Raw genomic sequence first — 22,862 nt, forward strand, 5'->3', positions numbered from 1 at the left:
GTGGGAAGAAGGTGGGAGAGATGGCAGCTGAGTCGGCCCCGCGGGTGGACTTGTTCACTAAGGGGGAACAGAGGGCCTGGGAGGAGCTGTGGGAACACACACACACACACACACGCACACACACTCCCCTCCCACACCAAGGCATACAGTAATCAAATCATTTAAACCTAGGGAAAAAGAGAAAATATTCAAACCAGCGAAGCAAAAGACAAACTAAAAACGGAGATGAAAATTACAGCAGAATTCTTATAAGAAACTATGCAGGTCAAAGAATTTGAAGAACTGAAACGGGAAAAATGTTAACCTAGAATTCCTGACCCAATAAACATATCTTTCCAAAATTAATGTAAACGAACATTTCTCTGACCAACAACAGCAGAGGGAATTCATCCCCAGTGCACCTGCGCTATAAGAAATATACGAAAAGATCTTCAGGCAGGAGGAAAATGATACAATACAGACACTGGAATGTGTACAAAGGAATGAAGAGCCATTGAAATGGTTAATATGTGGATCAATATACAAGAGTTTATTTTTCTACTTAAAAACTCTCTTTAAAATGTACTGTTCTAAAAAAATAATATATTATGGGGTTTATAACAATATAATAGGGGGTTGAATTATGTGCTTACCAAAACCACATTAAGTTAAGCATGCAGAAGCAACATATTACATGAACTGTAACTCAAATTAATAACAGAAAATATCTATCTCCTCACATGTCCTCCAACCATTCGTGTAGAACCATCAGGGAGAGTCCTGGACGCCAGAGGTGAAGGGTCATTTCTGGAGAGGAGGCAGGGCCACCTCATGCAGCACTTCCTAGCTCCATAGAGCTGTGCCAGGGAGGGTCTCAGACACAGTGGTCTGATGGACCCTCATCCACCTGTCAGAGATCTGGAGCCCAGACCTCAGCACCACCGGGAGGAAGGGGCTCAGTCACACCTTTCAGCCCTATCCCCTTGGGAGACTCTGACCCTGTGGGGGAAACACAGTTCTGAAATGAGAGATCGGTCCTGTAGAGGGTGTGTTCTGGAGAGGACAAGATGGGTGAAGCCATCCAAGGTGTCTCCAAATGTAGGACATCTTGAGAAGGGCTTCTCACCTGGTGTAGTAGATCCAGGTGAGGCTGTAGGTGAGAAGAAAGGCAGCCCGCATTAGGGACCCCCTGAGCAGGGTGAGGACTAGAGGCCAGGAGCCCCCCTGCTGCCCAGAGATGTGGGGCCAGGAACAAGAGAAAGCTGGGGGAGGAAGAGGAGAAGGATGGAGGGGTGAGTTTCCTAAAGTCCACACCTGAGCCTGTCACTACCCCACCTAGAACGCAGGTGTTCTGTTGTACTCACCCTGCACAACTAGGTTCACGGAGACATGGTAGGAGCCCCAAGGGTCCTGAGCTCTGCAGGTGAATTCTCCTCCATCCCCTAAGACCACCCGGGGCAGCTCCAGGACCCCAGGATCCAAGGCCTGGGAGGGGCACAGGGTCAGGCTTCCCTGGGACCAGCTCAGCCTGGCAGGGTAGTTGCCATCAGTGTCACAGATCAAGCGCAGGGACTGGCCGTCCTGGACGGGCAGGGATGTGGCATTGCCCAGGACCTCTGGGACTAGGGAGACAAAGAGAGCCATAGGACAGGGCTGAGAGGCCCTCTCTCACTCTGTCCTCCCACAGACACAGGAACGGAAAATAGTGTCTCTGAGATAGCAGCACAAGCAAGTGCTGACATCCCTGAAGATCATGAGGTGAGAGGTGGAAGGAGAGGCAACTGGATGATCCAGGATGGGGGAAAGACATCTGAGGATAGGTTGGCTGTGTCTACACACGGAAGACAACATCCCAGGAGGTGGATGTGATGTGTGAGCCATGCAGGGTGTTCACACACATAGTCTGACCACCTGGAGCCTTCAAGTTGATGCCCTCAGCCTCTCCCCTGAGGGTCACAGGGGCCCTGGGAGGGTTCTGAGCAGGGAAGGAAGAGGGTCAGGTGTGGGTATGTAGAGTCCCCTTTGGGGACCAAATTTGGGCAGGTGAAGGGTGGGGACTGGAGGCTGGTAGTCCAGAGAGGAGGCTGGTCCTGTCCAGGTCTCACTCATGTCCAGGAGAAAGTGAGGATGGAGGCCTGAGGAGGGGCTGCGGCCATGGGGATGGAGGAAGACAGGGATCTGAGACATTTTCAGGAAGTTGAGTCTGCAAAACTCACTGAGTCATGGGGAGTGTTGGGTGGCACACAGAGATGTCTGAAGTGACTTCCAGGAATTGACTCAGGAGACTCGGGAGGGAGGGGCCTGGTAAGGGGGAGGGGAGGACACTCAGGACCCTCTGGACACGACAGGGGTTTGTGAGGGTCTTCAGGGCAGAGGTCGGATTGGAAGCACCAGGGTGGACGAGCTGAGCTGCAGAGTCATGCAGAAGGTGGTCAGAAGCAGGTGTCAAGCTGTAGGGACTCAGTCTCCTTGTGGGAGATGGGGATGGCACAGTCAGAGAAGAGGAAGGGAATCTGGGATAGGATGTCATGGGACAGTGAGGGGAGAGAGGAGGTCAGGAGAGAGGAAGCAACCAGAAGTGACAGTGAAGGGACAATTAAGAATTCACAGTGACCCTAGAGAGTCCTCCCAGCGGACAGGAAGGGGGAGGGCTGAGGGGGACTAGAGAGGGGATGGATAATGACAAGGCTGCATTCTGTCCAACCTCCCTGTAGTCCCCTGATATGACCTTTGAGACCCCACTTCCACCCAGGCCTCTCCCACCTGTGCTGTTTCCCTGGAAGACATGGACGGTCAGGTTCTGTGGAGCATCTGGAACAGAAATAAATAAGTGGCCTCCTGAATTAGGGTGGGGTGGTCATGACACATGTGATGGGGTCTGGGTGTTCTCTCCATCTCGACCCCAGCCATGTCTCTAAGAACAGTCCCCAGTATCCCACTCAGACCCTGCCTCACCCTTCCAGGGGCAGGAGGGACTGAACAACTGTGGGGTCTGTGGGGAGAGAGGAGGGGGAGCAGAGGAGCCTCTCTCCTCTAGAGTACTCAGGCGTCCTTCCCCAGGTGTGTCCCGCTCACTGGTCACAAAGATGCTCAGAGAGGCTTCCAGGGAGCCCAACAAATGCTGAGCTCAGCAGACATATTTCCCATGGTGCCCCAGCTCCACCCAGGGCAGCTCCAGGACCCCAGGGTTTGAGGGTGAGGAGGGGGTCACAGGCAGGCTTCCCCGGGTCCAGCTCATGATGGCAGGAGGGTTGCTGTCGGCAACACAGACCAGGCGCAGGGACTGGCCCTGCTGGACTGGAAGAGACGAGCTGTTGCCCAGAGCTTCAGGTCCTGGCAAGACAGAGAAAGCTGAGCCCAGGCCCTCATTAGGGGCTCTCTCTCTCTCTTCCTTGCATCATGTAGATCTGTTTCTTGTCTTCCACTGCCTGATGGGCTCATATTGTCTGGGCTCAGCCTCAAGGGGACAGGGCTAGGAGCAGGCACTGCAGCCTTCCCAAGAGGCCATTGTGCATTCTCCTGAACAACCTTTGTCCGCATGCCTCCCTTCTTGGCCATCGGTGCCAACGTAGGTCCTAGTTTTGCTTCTATGAGCCTTGCCTTTTTTTCTTTCAAAAAAGGTTCACTGAGACCAGTCTAATTTAGCTGTGTCTGAGAGCTCACAGTCTTGTGGGCGAGACATCCAAAAGCAGGTACTCACAGAGCGATAGGACATGTTTTGTGATGGGGACAAATCGGGCTGAGGGAGCCCTGAGGACAGGAGTGCATTGAGACTGTCAGGACAGGGAGGGCTTCTCGGAGGAGGAGAGGCTTAATCAGAGCACGAGAATGGGTGGGAGCTGGCTAGAGGGTAGTGCCAATGGAATAACATTATGTGAGGAAAGTAAAAGAGGTGCAACTATAGCTGAGGTGTGAAATGACCCTCCATGCTCAGGGAAAAACAAATAGTTCTGTAAAGTTTGAGTGAATGGGCATGTTTGTGAGTGTTTACATGGGAGGCTACTGGAAGAAATTATGGAAGATATAAAACACTACAGCAGAGTGGGGAAAGTCAGAGGCATCAAAGAAAATATTGATTTACTCAGCCATTGGTTTACTAGTAAATGTTTAATGACCAGCTCATTGGGGGAAAAAAAAAAAAGCCCTGATTTGTGGTATTTGCCAATATCCTTGGCAACTCCCATCTTGGCCAACATCAAGCACCCAATTTGAAGTCACTGAACCCAGATTGGGAAAAGATGGACACAATTGGCTCTTGCCAACCAGTGAGATCCAACACCAGTACACCACTAAATGAACTCAAAAGAAAAATGCATGTTTTTGCCTGGAAAAATCACCATATGCTAAGTCAAAAGGCCATCAATAGACTGGAAATCAATCCTTTCAACTAACACACAGCTGATGTCCTTAATATGAAAAGAGCTTCTTCAAACCATCAAGAAAAAATCCACAAAGAAAAACAAACAACTCTTAAACATAATGAAAGATACTCAACCTAGTCACAAAATGATACTGCAACTTAACATGACAGTGAATTCACTTAGGATCAGCAAGGATGAACATGTTCAACACGGAAGGAGATGCGTTGCAGGTGGGAGTATAAACAGAACCACCTCCATGCAGTGGGATTTGGCCACATCTGTAGAAATTACAAACATACCCTTTGATCCAGGACCTTCTTCTCTAGGAAATTATCTGACAGACACACGCACACATGTGGGAAATGTTCTCACAAGTTCTTCAGTGCAGTATTATTTGTCTGAGGAGAAGACTGGAAACAGCGTCGTTTTCCAACAATGGGGGACCAATTAATTACTTTATAGTACAATATACTTCCAGTTGGAAAACCACGGAGTCATCAGTAAAAATGAAGAAGGTTTCCTATGTAGTGATACAGAAGGATCTCTAAGATAGACTAAGTTGGAGAAAAAGACAAGTTTAGTTCATAGAAATGTACCAATGTCACCTCCTTAGTTGTGACAAATGTGCCGAGGTGATGTAAGATTTTAATGATGAGGGAAGATGAATGATGGATTATGGAAACTCTCTGTACTATGTAAATCAAAAATTACTGCATGTGAAAAGATAATTAAAAATAATAATAAAGATATAGAGCAGTGTGTATAGTATGATGTGTACATGTGTGTGTGTTTTTAAATGTATATCCATAGGTTATACTTGGGAAGATAACCAAGAGGGAGGTATACAAGATGCTGAATACTATTTTATTCTAATTAAATTTGGCTAGGGACTAAATTGAGTTTCCCCCAATTCATGTGTTGAAGCCCTAACCCCCAGTGTGGTGGTATTTGGAGGTATCTGGATGAGCTGTTGGGAGGTGGTTACGCTTAGATGAGGTCATGAGAGTGATGACATTGGTGCTCTTATAAGAAGAGAAACCAGAGGGCTGGCTCTTTCTCAGCCTTGTGAGGACACAGCCAGAAGGTGGCCATCTACAAGCCAGGAAGAGAGCCCTCATGAGGAACTGAGTCGATGGCATCTTGATCTTGGACTTCCAGCCTCCAGAACTGCAAGAAATAAATTCCTGTTGTTTAAGCCCCGCAGTCTGTGGTATTTTGTTATGGCAGCCCAAGCAGACTAAGGCACGTTTTATGTTTACTACTTTAAACACTAACATTAAAATGATCCAAGGAGGCTGGAGGAGTAGGCAGGGTCCAGATCCTAAGGAGAACGGGACAGGATTTGGGACAAGGATGTGTCCCTGGTGTGGAGACAGCACATCCGCTGGACATGGAAGAGGCCCTTCATACTCCTTGATGGCAGGTTCAGCTGTGGGGCAAGGCTAGCTTGTAAGCTGATGATCCAGTGGGGGACTTCCCACATCTACTGTCCCCACACCTGGCCTGAGCCTTTCTCCCTTCTGAGTTCTGAACCCCAGCTCTGCTCTGAAGGGAGGAGACAGACCCCCCTTCCACCACACCTCTGGGAGAGGAGAGGCTGCGTCCTACCTGTGCCTTCTTTCTGGAACACGCTGATGGTCAGGTTCTGGGGCGCATCTGGACAGACAGATATAATTGTTCCCTTTTCAGTGGCAGGAAGGTGGATGTTGGCCCTTCTCCCCAGAAACTTTAGAAATAAGAGGGGGTGGAGTTGGGTGTCCTCTTTCCTTCCTCCCAGAAACAGCTCGCAGGACCCAGCACCCAGTACCCCAGGCCAGGACCCCCTTCCCTTCCCCCACACCCACTGCCCTCAGGGATCCGGCCATCCTGGCCTGGCACTCACAGGACACGTTGAGCCGGATGATCCTCTCCGAGCTCACGCCAGCTCCGGGGAAGGTCACTCGACAGGTGAGGTTGGTGCCATGGTCCTGGGGCCGTGGGGTGAGGGTGAGCACTGAGGAGTGGGGGAACTTGGGTCCCCGGGAGGTGATGGTGGCCCCGATTCAGGAGAAGGTGGGGGGCGTCCCCCTCTCAAAAGCCCATGGCACTGCACCAGTAATGTTCTTGGGGTGGCCAGATTCTAGGGTCCCCTGGATGTGGATGTCAGGTGTCTGTGTCAGAGCTGAGGAGGAGAGAGACAGAGACCCAGGCCCTGGATATGGGGACCCCAAGCGTAACCCTAAGAGCAACCTCCGCCTCAGGCCAGCCATATACTCCTCAGCTGTCCTCAGTGTCCTGTCCTCCTGGATCACCCTTGGTCACTCCCAGTATGAGAAGCAGAGAATCCCCTCCCGGCCCTCTGAACCCATCCATGTGTCCTCTCCTTGACCCCATTCTTTACCTGTCACACGCATAGAGAGCGAGTTCTCTCTGTAATCATATTTCACATAAAACCCTCTCTCTACTCTAAAGACATATGTCCCAGAGTCCCTCCTCCTGGTGTCTGTGATGTCCAGGGAGCAATCATAGACCCGGGGGTCTCCAAGGAGGTGGAATTGGCCCTGGGTCTCCCCCTGCACTTCACCATCTGGGTTGTTTGTGGCCACGCGTGTACCCTGCCATTGATATCCCCATTGTCGGAACCAGTAGCCATGAGCTGGGTCAGAGTGAGAGTATCCAAATGGAGGGTAGGAGACATTGCAGGGCACTCGGACGCACAGGCCCTCCTGCACTGTCACGGATTTCACTTGCAGCCAGAATCTCCCATCCTGAGCCTGGGACCCTGTAGGGAAACGAGGGTCAGCCACAGTCCCCTCCCTGCCCACCCCCTTTCTCATGGATACACTCACCTGCCCACGGCAGGGACAGCAGAAGCAGCAGCAGCATCTTTGGGGTCAGAGCCACAGGGCCTTGGGGTCACAGGACTGAGAGGAAGCCCCAGCAGGAAGCCCAGCCTGAGGTCAAACAGGTGCCTGACCACAGAAGAGGAACTTGACACACACAGGCTGTTGGAGTTGGCGTGGTCATTGGAGAATAACCACTTCTACTTTCCAGATGGGGTCCCAATGAGGGTCACACAACAACAAGGAGGACCCGACTCACTGCTCCTGGTTCCCTGTCTGTGGCCTGTCCCTCTTGCATCATTGTTCACGTCAGGAAAGTAGGCACTGCCTGGCCAATCAGAGCTTCTAGATGCCCCAAAAGGTCAGTTGCACCAGGTGTGGACTCAGGAGGGGCTGGTGGGGGAACTTTGATCTGAGAAAGATGAGGAAGGGCCCCCCACTCCTGGGAGAGGGAGGAGGTGATTAATGAGTGAATGAACATGTCAACGGCATCTTGAGCATCTACTCCTTCTAGGAGAGTGGAGTTACAGGGGACAGTGGGAGAGACTTTTTCTGTGTCCTTGAGAACTGCTCTAACACCTGAGGAGGCAGAGAAACCCCAGGCCCTTCCAGCTCCTGATGGGACAGTGTGTGATGGTGGAAGCACAGGCAGGGGCTTGTAGGAACCCGATTGCTCTGTGCAGCCAGAAGGAGAGCTCGCAGGTAGAAATGGCAGAGTGGACGGGATCAGGATTCTGAGGAGGTCAGAGGACGTAACCTCCATGGGTGGTCCTGGGACTTCCTGACCTGCTCACAGCCCCTGCTCCAGGCATCCCTGGTGCTGACTGCACAGGCCAGGCCTGAGAGCTGAGCATTTGGAGCAAGATGGCAGCATAGTGTGATGTTGGGAGGAAGCCCTGACTTTGGAGTCGGGTGTCTGGCCCTTCTCCCCTCCAAGCCTCAGTTTCCTCATCTGTCGCCTAGAGGGATCCCAATTCTCAGCCCTCGTCTGTGGGAGAATCCAATACGAAGACAGAAGGGGGCAGTTCTGCAGGTCAAGGGCCTGGCCCTGCCCATTCCTCAGTGGTCATTCTGAGTCCCGCCATCAGCAAGAAGCTCCTGGTGGTCAGCACTGCCTGGAGCTTCCTCACCTGAGGCCTCCAGTGAGGGGTCAGGGCTCGGGCTCTGCAGCCAGATGGCCCCAGGCTCAAGTCTGGCTCCCTAATGCTCACTGTGCCACCTTGGGAAGGTGCTTAACCACTCCGTGGATAGTCAGATGCCTATGCTCATGGGGTGTTATAGGCTGAACTGTGTCACCCCCAAAACTCATATGTTGAAGCCCTAATCCCCAGTATCTCCAAATGTGACTGTCTTTGGATATAGGAGTTTCAAAGAGGTAATTAAATTAACTGAAGTCATTAAGGTGGGCACTAATCTAATAGGACTGGTGTCCTTATAAGAAGAGGACATCAGGACACAGATATGCACAGAGGGAAGATCAAGTGAAGATGGGGGAGGGGAAGGCAGCCATCTGCAAGCCAACGAGAGAGGCCACAGAAGGAACCAGTCCTGCCAACACATTGATCTCCTTCTTCCAGCCTCCAGAATTGTGAGAAAGTGAATTTCTGTGATTTAAGTCACCCAGTAGGTGGTATCTTGTTATGTCATCCTGAGCAAACTAATACATTGTGTCACCAAAAAGATAAACGTGTTCATGCAAGTAAAGTGCTCTGAAAAAGCCTCGTCTGGCCCACAGTGGACACAGGCCACTGTGTCCAGTGGCTAGTCTGCAGGATGGGGCCGCTCTGGGGATGGAAGGAGAAAAGGGAAGGGAAAGGTTTGGTAACCAGAGGAAACCTCTGCTGCTCCTCTGTGCACCAGCTCTGAACTCTGTAGGGCACTTACTTCACCCCGGCCACACTTCCCCTCCTCTCCCCAGGACAAGACAGGGTCTGTGGTCCTCTGCTGGGGCTGGTCCCTCTGCTGGCTGAGCCTGTCACTGCTCCTGCACCCTGGGCACCTGTCACCCATCTGTTGAGTGTAGTGTCCTGGGGGACAGGGCTGAGGTGCGGCTGACCCTGGAGGAGCAGCAGCCAGGGCCAGGAGTGGGGAGCAGAGACACACTCACAGCCTGGTGTGGTCAGGGCTGACCCAGCAGGGACGACGAGGCCATGGGAGCCCCAGAAGGGAGTGAAGATGTGCCTGGAGGATGGGACAGGTGCACTGGGAAGTGGAAGGTCTGGGAGGTAAGTTCATCCTCCAGAGAGCAGGCCCAGAGCCAAGGACGCGGGTGTGAGCAGACAGGGAGCCCCTGCAGCTCCACCTGCAGCCCCCGGCCAGTGCCTTTTCCCCAGTCAGCTCTTCAGCCTCTCAGCTCCAGGGTCCAAGGAAATCTGAGTCTGATCTCCTCCAACACATCTCCTGCTCCTCCTCCTCTTCTGGGGAAGGGTGTGGTAACTGAGCCACCTGATGAGCTCTGCAGCTAACATTGCTCCTTGATGTCACATGCAGGGGACCCTGGTTCCCTCCTGCCCAGGTCCCTTCATCAACATACAAGTTTCTAGGAAGACATCTCAGGAGCTTCCTCCGGGAGGCTAGGGTTTGGGCAGGAGGTGGAGTATCAAAAAGGATGTCCCATCGGAGCTAGGATGAAGAACTTTCCAGACACCTCTGAGGGCTCCCAGCATGCCCCACGAACTCCACTCACACCCCCATGGGATCCTCACAGCAGGACCAAGGGGGAGCTCCAGGGACAGAAGCCACTTAGCACCTGGGCCTCCCACACTGGCTGTGACCCCAGAGCCCACTCTTCTTTGACCCGGCTTAGTTGCTCCCCGCTCCTCTGAGGTGAGTCCACTTCCCTTCTCACCTGTCCCAGCTTCATGTCTCAGCCTTTCCAAAGGATGAGAGACGATCCCACCTTCCTGTCCATTCCCTGGTGGTCACTCTGAGTGTGGAAACAACTGCTGCTCTAGGCATGGGTCAGCAACCAGGGTGGTGAGGCCGCAGGGTCTGCTGGACCATGGGCAGAAGGGACAGGTGGATGGTGATGTCAGTGAGGAGGGAGGAGGATTCTGAGAATGAGAAGGTCACCCAAACTGCAGAAAGTGGCCCAGAGTCACAGGGCATCTCTGACCTTTCTCTCCTGCTGGGACATTGGGTCTAGTTGGCCTGAGAACCAGGGACCCAGTCTTCCCAGGGAGCCACAGTCTTTACAACATTCCTTTACTCCATATAAACATGCACTTTCCCAGTCTGTGAGTGTGTCTGTGGTGTTTGTATATCTGTGATGTGTGTGCCTGCATATATGTGTGTGTGTTTGTGTCTTTGGTCTCTATGTTTGTGTATGTGGTGTGTGTGTCTGTTTCTTTGGTCTGTGTATATGTGTGTGTGTCTGTGTTTGTGGTTTCTGTGTGTGTCTGAGATGTGTGTATCTGTATGTATATTTGAAGTGTGTATGTGTCTGTGTGTGGGTCTATATGTGTGTCTATGGTATCTGTGTGTGCGTGTCTGAACTGTGTCTGTGTCTGTGTAAGTCCCTATTGTGTGTGTGTATATGTGCGCATACTCTAATGTCAGTTTCTCAATGATAACGTCTATGGACAACATACCGAAGAGTATAGTCCATCCCCTGTTCCCTATATATCTTTCCTGTTTCTTTTTTCTCCAATCCTCTCATCACTAGTCAATATAATATATATAATCTACTTAATTATTCTTTGCCTGTCTCTCCCGCTATTGAAATGTAAGCTTCACAAAGGATCTTGTATCCCTTCCGTTTACTGCTGAATCCACTCTGCCTAGAAAAATGCTTGGCATGTATTAGGAGGTCAACAAATATTTGCTTTAAGAATTGTAAGGCGATTTAGAAGAAGCAAAATGAGATGACTGGCTGTCTCCCATGGAAAACTGTACATTCTTTAGAGCACACCCCTCCCGAGTTATCTGATTCTAGCATTTCACTGCCTTTGAACTATTTTACAGTGCTATAATTTGCAGATAATTCATAGCAATGCAAATAGTTCATGTCCAGAGATATTCACATTCTGTCCACTGGGGGTCACTTGAATCCCCCCACCAAGCCAGTTTCACATACATTCATTAATTCATGTCAACATCACTTTACTCCACATAAATATGCACTTCTTCCATTTCTGCCTGGTTCTCCCATGAGTGAGTTAAATAGAATGGGGTTTCCTGTTCAATGGGTACAAATTTCAGTCACGGAAGGGGAAACAGTTCTAGAGATCTGCTGCATAACACAGTGCCTATGGTTAACACTACTGTACACTTAATAATTGCTGAAGAGGGTAGATCTCATGTTATGTGTTTTTTTCCACAATAAAAAATCTTTAACACATGTTCACTTTATATCTACATGACAGTCATGAGAGTACCTTTTAAAAAAGTTATCCTTTGACAGCATAAATGAACAAACTTGTGTGTCCCTCTGTCCATGTGTTGGCTTTTTGGTTTGTGGTGTGTTCTAGGTATTAAAAACAGAGCCCCCTGGGCCAAATAAGACAGGTGATATAACACCTTGGGCTCATCTTAAAGGATTTTGGTCATTTCCATTTGGGCAATTGGGAGCCCCTGGAGGGTTAGAAGCAGAAAAGGGACACCATTGGGTTTTTAGAATCCACTCTGGCTTCTCTGTGGGGAACAGATTGGAGGTGGGCAGAGAGCAGGTGAGAACATGAGTCTCCTTAACTGTGTATTTAAGATCCAACTATAGAAAGTGGGTCCTTGCAGGCAAGAATGTATGTCTCTCAAACGCTGTAGACTTGCTTTGCACACAGTGATGACAAATTACATAGTAGATGATGGATATGTGCCAAATGACAGCCTTCCCAAATCTACATACAGGTAAATACACAAGTAGCAAAATCTTGCATAAAGTATTGCTTTAATTTTGTAAAGAAAATTATATATATGTCTTTCCTCTCCCCATATCTGCTCATTCGCAACTATAGGGAACAGTTTGGGAGCCTAGAAGTGAGATATGAACAAGTTTGTTTGTTTGTTTTTCTGTGTAGGGGCAGGGCCAACTCAGCAAGGTGCTTGCCTACTGTGCAGAGGTGGGTTGGGGGTGGGGAGACAAGTCTGGGAGACACTGATCCTGGTGTTCTCATGTCTGGCCCTATTTTTCGGGCTCCCATCTCCAAGACCTTTCCCAGTCTGGAGGGGGAAAGAAGCCCAAGTTTTTCTCATCCTTCATTTTCTAGAGGCCCCCCAAACCCGCCAGGAAAAACAGGAGTGAGTTCAGAGTCCTGTAGAATGCTGGCTCTGGGGGTGACCAGCTGGTGAACAATGTTCTGGTGTCTGGGGGACTCAGATAAGGGGTTACCTTGGGAGGACTCTGATTGTCTGATGTGGTAGATCCTGGAGAGGCCCTAGGGGAGGAGGAAGCCAGCTCCAGTGGGCACTCCTGAGCAGGGTGAGGACCCACAGAGGGGCACACTTAGGGGAATGTGGGGAGGGGGTGAAGATCCTGTTTCCAGACCTATCAGGACCCAGACTTCCTGCTGCTTCATGAGTCTGGGGCTCAGGGCAGCCTGGGTGAGTAACTGCAGGAAGTGTCTGGGCAGAGCTGGGGTGGGAGCCCTGGAGTGGTTGAGACCACCTAGTGAGAGACCAGAAGGCTCCGAGGGAAATGTGAGAAAACAAAGAAAGAGGAAAAACCTGTCTCAGGGTGAAAGAGTGAAAATCAGCTCACATAGAGAAAGACAGAAAGCCATCCTGCAGGGATGGGCGGGGCTCAGGGTGGGTCGGGGACAGGTCCAGAATTAAACGTAATGTTTATTTCTCCCAAGGGCTTGCAATAGCTGTAAAATACCCTAAGGACCCCTTCTTTGAGTGATTAATGCTTTCTTGTCAGTGATGCCCCGAGACTGGCTTTGTTATTCCATTTAACTACTGGGGACACTCCTGGATAAACCATTCTCACCACAGGACAACATGGAACCCCTTTAACACCTGAGGGGACTAAGAACAAAAGTCTGAGGATGATGGAACACCCTGGAAGGTCCCGGACAACCCTGACCAGCATTACTGACACAGGATGTCACCAGACACTTCCCCAGGCTCCTCCCATTCTGCACTGGGGGCTGGTAAAATGATTGGACCCCCAGAAGGCTCCATCCACCAGGAGGCACTCTGGCCCCTGGGGAGACTCAGGCAGGGGAGCTGGTGTTGTCTGTGATGCTGAAACAGTGTCATGATTGGAGCTCAGGTACCTCTCAGCTCAGCAGAAGGGCCTGAACTGAGGCTTAGGGTCCCAGTTTGAGGCCAGGAGGGCAAAGAGATGGGGATGGATGGAGCCAGGGGAGGAGCAGACAGTCGGTGTGGGGGTGGGGGGGGTTGGTGCTGGTTTCTCTCTGTTCCTTCTTCCGCCTCCCCTGTTCACTCTCAGGCATTGCTCCTCCTGGGGACAATGTCTTTTTACCCCACCTGTCTGAGCGCCAGGGCAAGGGGATGCTCTTACTAAGGTTCTCTGTTTACTGGCCTCTGTATCGCTCCTTTAAATAGCGTGCTTCATAGCAGCCTTACCAAAACAAAACAAAAACTCTGAAAGTGAGGAGTCTAGTCTTCACATTTGACAAAGGAGAAAATTTGTCAAATGTGAAGGGATATCAGACACTATGCCTGGGTCCCTTCCTCCCATCTGTCCACCTGCCCCAGTGCCTCAGGGCAGGAGAGGAGAGTCTCAGGCCTGACGGGGAAGGTAAGTTCCTCCTGCACACTTATTTCTACTCCATCCCCCTTGCAGGTGGTGTTGGACTCACCTGATATGGTCAGAGGGGCTCCCCTTCCATCCAGGAGAGAGATGAGTCTTCCTGGCTGCCTTCTGTTTCTCAGTCATGATTTGGGAAATGGTGAGTCTGAGTGTCCTCACTCTGTTGGGTGGGGGACCGAGATGCCCTGCTCTGTATTGTTCCTCCAGTCCTGGGGTCCTAAACCAGCTCACCTTCTTACCACCTTCCAGAATTTTCCTTTGGTTGTCTCTTGCACCATTTACATGGTTTATAGCTGTGAATAGAGGAGAGAAGAAGGGAACAATGGGTTGATGCCATATTGTCTGAATTGTAAGTCTAACCGTCAGTTTTTAATGTTTTCAACAAACGGGTTGACCCGTATGACCCACCCTGACATTATCATAAGCAGAAGTCTGACTCATCTCTCCTTGGACGTAAGGCAGGGGAAGGGGGGGTTAGGTATCAGTACTTTTTAAAGCACACCAGAATCTTCCATTTTTTGATTTAAGAATCACTTTATGAACTTATGACATAATGCTTTATCTCTGTCATGGGTTTGGTGCTGTTGGCCATGTTTGGACTATTTTGGTTTAAACTGATATTTATTAAAATTAAAATATTATGTTTTTTAGAAGGAAGATTATGAGCTCCTGCTTCCCTCTGCCTTCTCAATCCAGACACATTTCTGAGCTCATTTTGAAGGATAAGATGGTGTTAGCCAGATAAGAACACGGTGATGGGCCTTTCTGGAAGAGGGACGTGGATGCACAAAGACAGTGAGGACTGCATCAGAATTGGGGCACTTAGAGAATGACTTGAGGGATTGATGGGTTAGGATATGGTGATGGAGAAGTAGACAGGGTGAGATGAAGAGCAACCCAGAATAGAGGTAAGAAAACCACAACCCATGGGCTGCCTGCTTTTGTAAATAAAATTTTGTTGGAACACAGCCACATTAATTCATTTTTGCATTGTCTATGGCTGCTTTTGTGCTATAAACATGGAGTTGAATAGTTGCAACAGAGACCATACAGCTTGCAAAGCCTAAAATATTTGATATTTGTCCCTTTACAAAAAAAGTTTCCTGATCCCTGACTTAGAATGTCAGATTGAGAAGCTTGTAAATTATTCTTTTTGGTTGAGGAGATACAGAAGTATTTTGAGTATGATCAGCTCCAAGTTTTAGGAAATTTCTAAACATTAATGTCTGATTTTTCCTAGAGCAGGACTAGGAGGAGGCAGGCAGGATGGAAAGGAGAGATTCTGGAGTGGAGAGAGATGATGCTGGAGGCCAAGTCAACGCAGAGGTCCACAAGAGGGGTTTGAGTAAAGAGTGAACTGACATGTTGCTGATGTGGTGTCTGGGACAGAGCACACCCAGCCTCTGGATGAAATGCCACTAAGGCCTTTCTGTTCAAGGGAGAAGGAACCAGGATACACCAACTCTCACATTGTACCAGGACTTCTGCTGGGTATTTTCCACATGTACTTTTATTCAATCCTCACAGCAACCCTGTGAGGTAGGACTTCTTACACCCATTTCACAGAGCAGGAAAGCGAGACATGAAATGGCAAGGTGGCTTGCTTGATGTCATACTCTTAATAAATAAAAGAGCATGGATTTGATCCCACATCTCTCTGATTGCAAAGCTGAATATATTTCCAGTATCGCAAGAAGCTCATGTACAATAGTTTATACACCCATTGCCTATGGTAATGTTAAGTCTCCAAGAATCAACCTCTGGGTCCCCTTTCCTGTAGAGGATATGGACACTCCAGCTGAGACTGATGCACTGGTTGGTTCTTCCCTGGGTCCTGTAGGTGCCCTCCTGAGGCTTCACCCTGTCAAGGCTGAGGGAGGCTTAATGCATGTCTTTCTCCATCTCCAAGGCTGAGGCATTCCCTGCAGAGCTTGTGGGGTCAGCAGGCTGACTAATTTGGATTCCTTCTGGTGCTTCTGCATGGAGGGCAAAGAAGGGGGTCAGAGAAGAACAGCGGTGGGGGGGAGGGAGAAGGCAGAGAGGGTCCATGAAGTGAATTGATTCTGATGCAACATTAGTTCATGCTTTTATCAAACTTTTCTTAAGTTCCCATTTATTCAATTATCCAACAAATATAGCACTTATTGGTTGCTTTCCAATACTACCGAAGACTCACATAGACCTATGTGGAAAATACTATTATTTTACAGAGAAAGAAGCTCAATCTCAAAGAGGTTAGGTACTTTCCAAGGTCACACAGCTACTGATCATGGTCTCTCTGAGGTCTCCTATGTGCCGGGCACTGGATTACAGGAAAGTGCTATTAAAATCTACTTCTCCTCCTGTGTGTGTCTCCTTTACTCTCACACTACTATCACACTCACAACTCTTCTAACACCAGATGGGTGGGGGTATTTTTCCCCACAACAAGCAATTCTCTGTGACACCAGGTGCGTGTCCTACAATTGAACTCAATTCTGACACTCTTTACTTGGAGAGAGCATAGGAATCCACAGGTTAAGGGTTCAGTCCCACAATAGTCGCCCATCCTTGAAATGCCCATCTCAAGTCAAGGTTGTCACGTGTCCTTCTGACCAACTGACTACAAATTGGAGGTTCCCATGCCCAACTCCTTGGGTTTAATTAATTTGCTAGAGTGGCTCAGAGAAATCAGGAAAACAGTTTACCTACTGTGTACCAGCTTATTATAAAAGGGAATGATAAAGGATACAGATGAACATCCAGATGGAAGAGATGCATAGGGGAAGGTAGGTGGAAAGGGGCAAGGAGCTCCCACGTTCTCTCTGAGTGCACTACACTACCAGCACCTCCACGTGTTCACCAACTTGGAAGCTCCCTGAACCCCATGCTTTTGGGATTTTCATGGAGGCTTCCCCACATAGGCATGATCAATTATTGACTGCATTGCCAGCCCCTCTCTTATCTCTGGAGAAAGGAGTCAGTGATTAAAATCCCCATCCAAGAGCCCACCAAGAGTCACCTCATTAAAACAAAATCAGTGCTCTCACCCAGGAAGTTCCAAGGGATTTAGGACTACAACCATTTTCTGCTGCAGACTAATTTCTCAGATCTAGATTTACTGCAACATTTCTCAAGAGTCTTTCCACTTCCTCTCCTCCCATTCTGTCTTGACATCACTCCAATCAGGATATCTGCCTCCACCAGGCTACCAGATCTGTTTTTGTCAAGATCAGATGTGATACTACTTAGCTAAATTTAAATGGTCATTTCTCAGACCCTATTCTATTGAACTTATTAGCATATGAAACAAATGAGTCCTCTGTCCTCTGAAGCTCCAGCTCCCCTTGGCCACCAGGACCCAACCCTACACTCTCCTGGTCATTTATTCTTCCTCAGTGGTCTTCTTGCTGTTTCCACCTTATCTCCCTGACTCTAAATGCTGGAGGGTCCCAGGGCTCTCTCTGTGGTCCTCTTTTCTTCTTTGTCGTTTCATCCACCATCAGACCTTGATGTGGAGGACACCAAATCTCTATGTCGCCCCCCGGACCCCTCTCTGGACCTCCAAACTTTGCCAACTACTTGTCATCTTCACTTGGATGTCTCAGAGGTACCTCAAACTTACAGTAACCAAAATAAAGTTTGGTGCCCTCTTGAAAATATACTCCTCCTGCAGAATTGGAAATTTCAGGAATTGGCAATTCAATTCTTTAAGTTGCTCAAGGCAACCACATTGGAGTCCTCTTTGGTATCTATAGACATTTATGGACATCTATGGCTATCTGTGGCTAACCATAGACATCTAAGGAGCTATCTTTGGTGTATATGTACGTCTGTGACTTCTATTAACATTTATGAAATCTATGACATCTATGGAGTCATCTTTTCTATCTATGGACATCTATCACATCTATTGACATCGATGACATCTGTAACATCTATGGATATCTATAACTTCTGTTGACATCTATGGAGTCCACTTTGACATCTGTGACACCTATGACGTAGAGGCAGTGAGCTATCTTTGATCAGGCTTCACATGTACTCTATCACTCCATTAACAAATCCTGTTGGCTCCACCTTCCAAATGTACCTAGAACCTACCTTCTGACACCAGATTCATCATTGTTACCCTGGGACTGTGGGCCACCCTGGGGAGATGTGGTGGGCAGACTGCATGCCAGGACGCCCACATCACTCACCCAGGAAGCTGGTCCGATGGCAGAGTGGATGTCATCCATGCCCACTGCTGTCCTGGCTGCTTTCTTCCTGTAGGTCTTCACTCTGATGGGAGACACCAGGATCTCTGACACAGGGTCACTCTTTTGGATCTGGAGTGAGTGACTAAGGCAGGTCGAGGATGGCGTGATCCTGGGAGGCTTCATAACAAGACTCTGTAACAAGGTACTCACCCTCCAGGATGCCTAGAAGCAGGGCTGGGAACACACTCCTGCTGGCTCAGGGGCTACCAGCTGGATTCTCACCACCACCATAACTCCACCCTTGCTCCAGCCTCTCACAACCCCTTCAGGTCCCTCTTCTCCAACTCTTGGCCCACTCCCAACCCAGCTCACGTGAAGAAGATGAGGCAGACACAGAGAGCGAGCAGTGCAGTGACACCAGCTCCCCTGATGGCCCGCTGAGTCACTCCTGCCCTGGTCCCTGGTTCCCCGGCAGACAAGAGACACTTGGGGTGAACTCCAATCTTGATGAACAGGCACGTGTCTTCTCCTCTTCAGCATATAGAGAAGGACACCCTTCCCCTCTTATCCAGGGTTCAGCCTCTGGGTCCTTCCACCCATCATAGGACCTCACCCTTCTCCAGAATGGCATGGTCCATGTGACACCTCCTATCCAGCACCAGCACTCCTGTCCAACAAACTCCATCCCTTCCAGGACTCAGGGTCTTCTCCATCCAGGGTCTCTCTGCAACAAATCCAAAACCTACCCACAGCAGGAGAGTGAGGCTCTGGGCTCTGTGGGCATTCCGGAGAGAAAGAGAAACACAATCCAGAGAGCCCTATGGGATGCTGAATAGCTTTGTCTTTCCTTCCTTCTGGGGAGGGTGCCTGAATCTCCTCTCCTGTCCTCCACTGACCCTGAGGTCATGACCTTTGACCATGAGGGTCAAAGGTGGTCTTTCATGCCTCCAGAAGGGGGTGGAACCTGAGAGTTTCAGACCTTCATGTCAGACCTAGACAGCTCTCCTGGCCCTGCCTGGCCACGCATCCTGGGAACCCGATATCTAGGGTGAGAGATGTGTCTCTGGGCATCAGCTGTCAGCAGTTTGATGGGCATCACTGAGAAAGCCACAATGGGATTCACTGTCCAGTGAGGGTACCAGATGCCATTACCCACGAGAACAGAGCAGTGGGGGGAGCTAGGCTCCAGAGAGAGGTCAGGGTGAGGATGGAGATTGACAGTCAAAAAAGAGCCAAAAGATATTTTCGGGACAACGAAACTACTCTGTGATACTATAATGATGGATACACATCATTACATATTTGTCCACTGTTGCTGCACATACAATGTACAAGACCAAGAGTGAACCCTAATGTCAACTACGGACTTTGGGTGACAATGACATGTCAATATAGATTCATGGGTTGTAACAAATGTCCTCTCTGGTGGGCGATGTTGATAGTGGGGAGGCTGTGCATGTGTGGGTAAGTGTAACAGGTAAATGGGGAATCTCTCCAACTTCCTCTCAATTTTGCTGTGAATCTTAAACTGCTGTAAAAAATAAAGTCCACAAAGAAATTTCCCCAAGGCCTTCAGTGACTAGAGGAAGATATAGAGCACATTTAGGATAGGCAGGGAGTAAGTTGTGGGTCATGTGGGCAAGATGGATGTTGGAGGACGTTGGGGGAGGAGGCTTGACAGGGGCTTCTCGTGTCTAACCCCTGCCCCCCACCTCAGCCCCACCATCTGAGCTCAGAAAGTCCAGCTCTGACCTGACCTGGAAGAGACCCTACCCCAGTCAATACCTCTGGGTGGAGACTCCTTCCTACTTGTGTCATCCTCTAGGCAGACACCTATTGCTGGGTTCTCTGGAGCACCTAGGCTGAGACGAGGGGGTTTCCCCCTTCAGTGGAGAGGGTCAGGTGATATGTGTAGGCATTCACTCCACCCCCAGGAGCCAAATAAATGGTGTAGGTACAGATCTTGTGTCCTTTTAGGTCCGCTACTCAGCCAGACCACCGGGACAAAAGCACCAAGCTTCCGCAGTCTGGTCCTCCTACCCCCCACACTCTCAGGGACCAAAGCGTCCTGGCCCAACACTCACAGGTGATGTTGGGCTGGATGGTCCTTTCTAAGTTCGCACCAGCTTCAGAGAACTTCACCTGACAGGTGAGGTTGATGCCAAGGTTCTGGGGCCGTGAGGTGAGGGTGAGCACTGAGCAGAGGCGGGTCCTGAGGCCCAGGGAGGTGAGGCCATCTGATGTCCAGAAGATGATGGGGAGTGTGCCCTGCTCACAGGCCCAGGGCACAGAGCAGGTCCGGTTCCTGGGGTAGCCAGACTCCAGGGTCCCCGGAATGAGGATGTCGGGTGTGTAGGTCAGGGCTGGTGAGGAGATGGGGAGACATAGGGATAAGGAGGGAGAGTCCGAGGTGTGGCCATGAGTGAAGACTCAGGCTTTGGTCCAGCTCCTCCTCTAAGTCTTGAAGACACTGTGCCGCAACCCTTCCCAGAAGAGAGGTCCCATCTCAGCCCTGCCCTGAGACCCTCATGTCCTTCTCCTGTGGTGATTCCTGGATCCCGCTTCTTACCTGTCACACGCACAGAGAGAAGGTTAGATTTGTAATTGCGTTTTTCCTTTCCTCTCTCCATGCAAAAAAAAAGTATCTTTCATTGTCACTCTTCTGGCGTCTCTTATGTCCAGGGAGCAGTTGTAGGTCCCGGGGTCTCCAAGGAAGTGGAATCATCTCTGAGTCTCCTGTACTTTAAGATCTGGGTTGTTTGCGGCCACAGGAGCATCCTGGTGTGGATTTGCCCCTTCCCAGAACCAGTAGCTGTGAGTTGGGGCAGAGTCAGACCTGGAGTCCCAGGGATAGGAGAAGGTGCAGGGACTGGAGATGCACAGGCCCTCCTCCACCATCACAGACTCCTGCCCTAGCAGCCAGAATCTCCCATCCTTAGCTAAGGACCCTTAGGGGAAAGGAGGGTCAGCTGCAGCCCTTATCCTGCCCACCCCTTCTCCCCTTGACCCACTCACCTGCCCACAGCAGAGTCAGTAGCAGCAGCAGCATCTCTGAGATAGAGGGTTCTGGGTGTCAGTCCTGTGTCTGACAGGAGAAGGAGAAGGCAAGTGGGAGGCGGCACAACTGGGAGACCTACAGGAAGCTGGGGAAGAGCACGAGACCTCGGACATTTGTAGAAGAGGAACTGCAAACAGGCTCTCATCCCCCCTCTGCACAGACTGGGCAGACTTTCCAGTGCCCAGATACCCCGAGACCTGCCCAGAGGGGAGCAGAGAAGGTGGAGACCCCGTGTCCTGCCCCCCATCTCGGGGCTTCCCTCCAGCACCAGAGCCTAGACCAGAACCTCTGAGGACATCTGAGGTGTGAGACACAGTGAATCTCTAAGGGCCACCCATCTGGGTGCTTTTCTGAGCCCTGGTGTCTACACTGGGGAGCTGGTCAGCTCCTGCTGGCCTACGGAGGGTCACAGCCTCATCTAGACCTCAGATGGTAGGTCCTGCTAGGTGTAGCGTTCTTGAGGGTCTGCAAGAGTGTTTGGGGCAGAGGAAAGAAGGGGTTCCTAGGTGACATGAAGGTAGCAGACGTTCATTCATTTGCTAATTCATTCTCCAAACACTTAGTGAGCATCTACGGTTTGAGGAGGCTGGAGACAGACGGGAGTCGACAGACCTGGTCCATGCCCGTGAGATGCTCCCCACCCAGTGGCATCACTTCGTGCCCAAACACTCAGTACTGTCGGACTTTAGAGCTGCAGTCACTGGTGAGTTTGCTGTGTATCCCGATAGCATAAGGGATATTTTATAAAAAATGAGTATAGGATATTTTTTTCTTTTTACTTGTATGCTGATTCGTGAAGTTACAATGGGATCTTCAAAAGAAAAACCGTGCAGAATCTTCCTGTAAAACAAAAGGGGAACACATGTTCTAGGACCCAGTGCAGAGGAAACTTTTCCCTGAATGCTGCCTGGGTGGTCTGGAGTGAATTTTTTTAGATCCTCATCATACAGATTAGCATTTCCTGTCATGGAAGACATCTTCTTCTCACAGTTACATGTGGCTCACAAGGTATAATATTTCCAGAAAATGTGAGTGGAATCTACAGCTACAATTGAAATTTTAGTTTCAGCTCATGTAGTTTTGCATCTCACTCTGCATTGTATGCGTCTGGCAAATCCTTGACACCTCTGACACAGCAGCATTTGCCACCATCAATTAGCAAAATCTTTCAAGTACAGTAGTATCAAGATAACTGTTCCTTCAACTTTACAGACAGAGAGATATTTTACACCCTTATTTGAAATGTGAGGAATTGAGTCTCAGATAAGTAAAATAATACTAGTTCTAGGTTATTTAAAAAGTGAGAATGTGTCACACAGTGGAAATCCCAATACAACTGGCTTCACAGTCAAGAATGTTATACCATGTTCATGGACTGGAAGTTTCAGTGAATTCTCATTGCTTTTCTTTAATGAATCTTATAATTTACATAAAATAAAATGTACCCAGTTGAAAGTTACATTTATATGAATTTTTACCAACATATACAGCCCAGTTACCACCTCCACAATTAAGAGATAGATTGTTTCCACCACCCCAAAACGTTTTCCCAAATCTTTTTTCAACTCATCACTCCCACCTCCACCTCAGGTAACCACTGATACTCTCTATCTTTGAATTAATTTTTTCTGTTGGGGAATTCCCGAGAAGTATACTCATTTGTGTCTAGATTCTCTCACTCAGTATACTGTTTTCAAAATGGATCCCAGTTGCGTGTTTCTGTAGTTCATAGTGTCTGATTACTAA

General features: G+C 49.6%; 1 protein-coding gene and 1 pseudogene across 1 annotated transcript; both read right to left on the minus strand.

Annotated features, from left to right (window-relative positions):
• Positions 1-935: 935 nt before the first annotated feature.
• Positions 936-7,205, minus strand: LOC101407673 (sialic acid-binding Ig-like lectin 14). The gene is given in 7 exon segments (XM_087421907.1): positions 936-978; positions 1,106-1,241; positions 1,344-1,601; positions 5,949-5,996; positions 6,223-6,501; positions 6,721-7,101; positions 7,169-7,205. Coding segments are annotated over 7 exon segments (1,182 nt in total).
• A 1,016-nt stretch (positions 7,206-8,221) lies between these two features.
• On the minus strand, positions 8,222-21,107 carry LOC147912799 (myeloid cell surface antigen CD33-like; annotated as a pseudogene).
• Between the last annotated feature and the right edge of the window lie 1,755 nt (positions 21,108-22,862).

This window comes from Ceratotherium simum, chromosome 33 (assembly GCF_057802395.1).
Source record: "Ceratotherium simum simum isolate JZ-2026a chromosome 33, ASM5780239v1, whole genome shotgun sequence".
NCBI classification, from domain to species: Eukaryota; Metazoa; Chordata; class Mammalia; order Perissodactyla; family Rhinocerotidae; genus Ceratotherium; species Ceratotherium simum.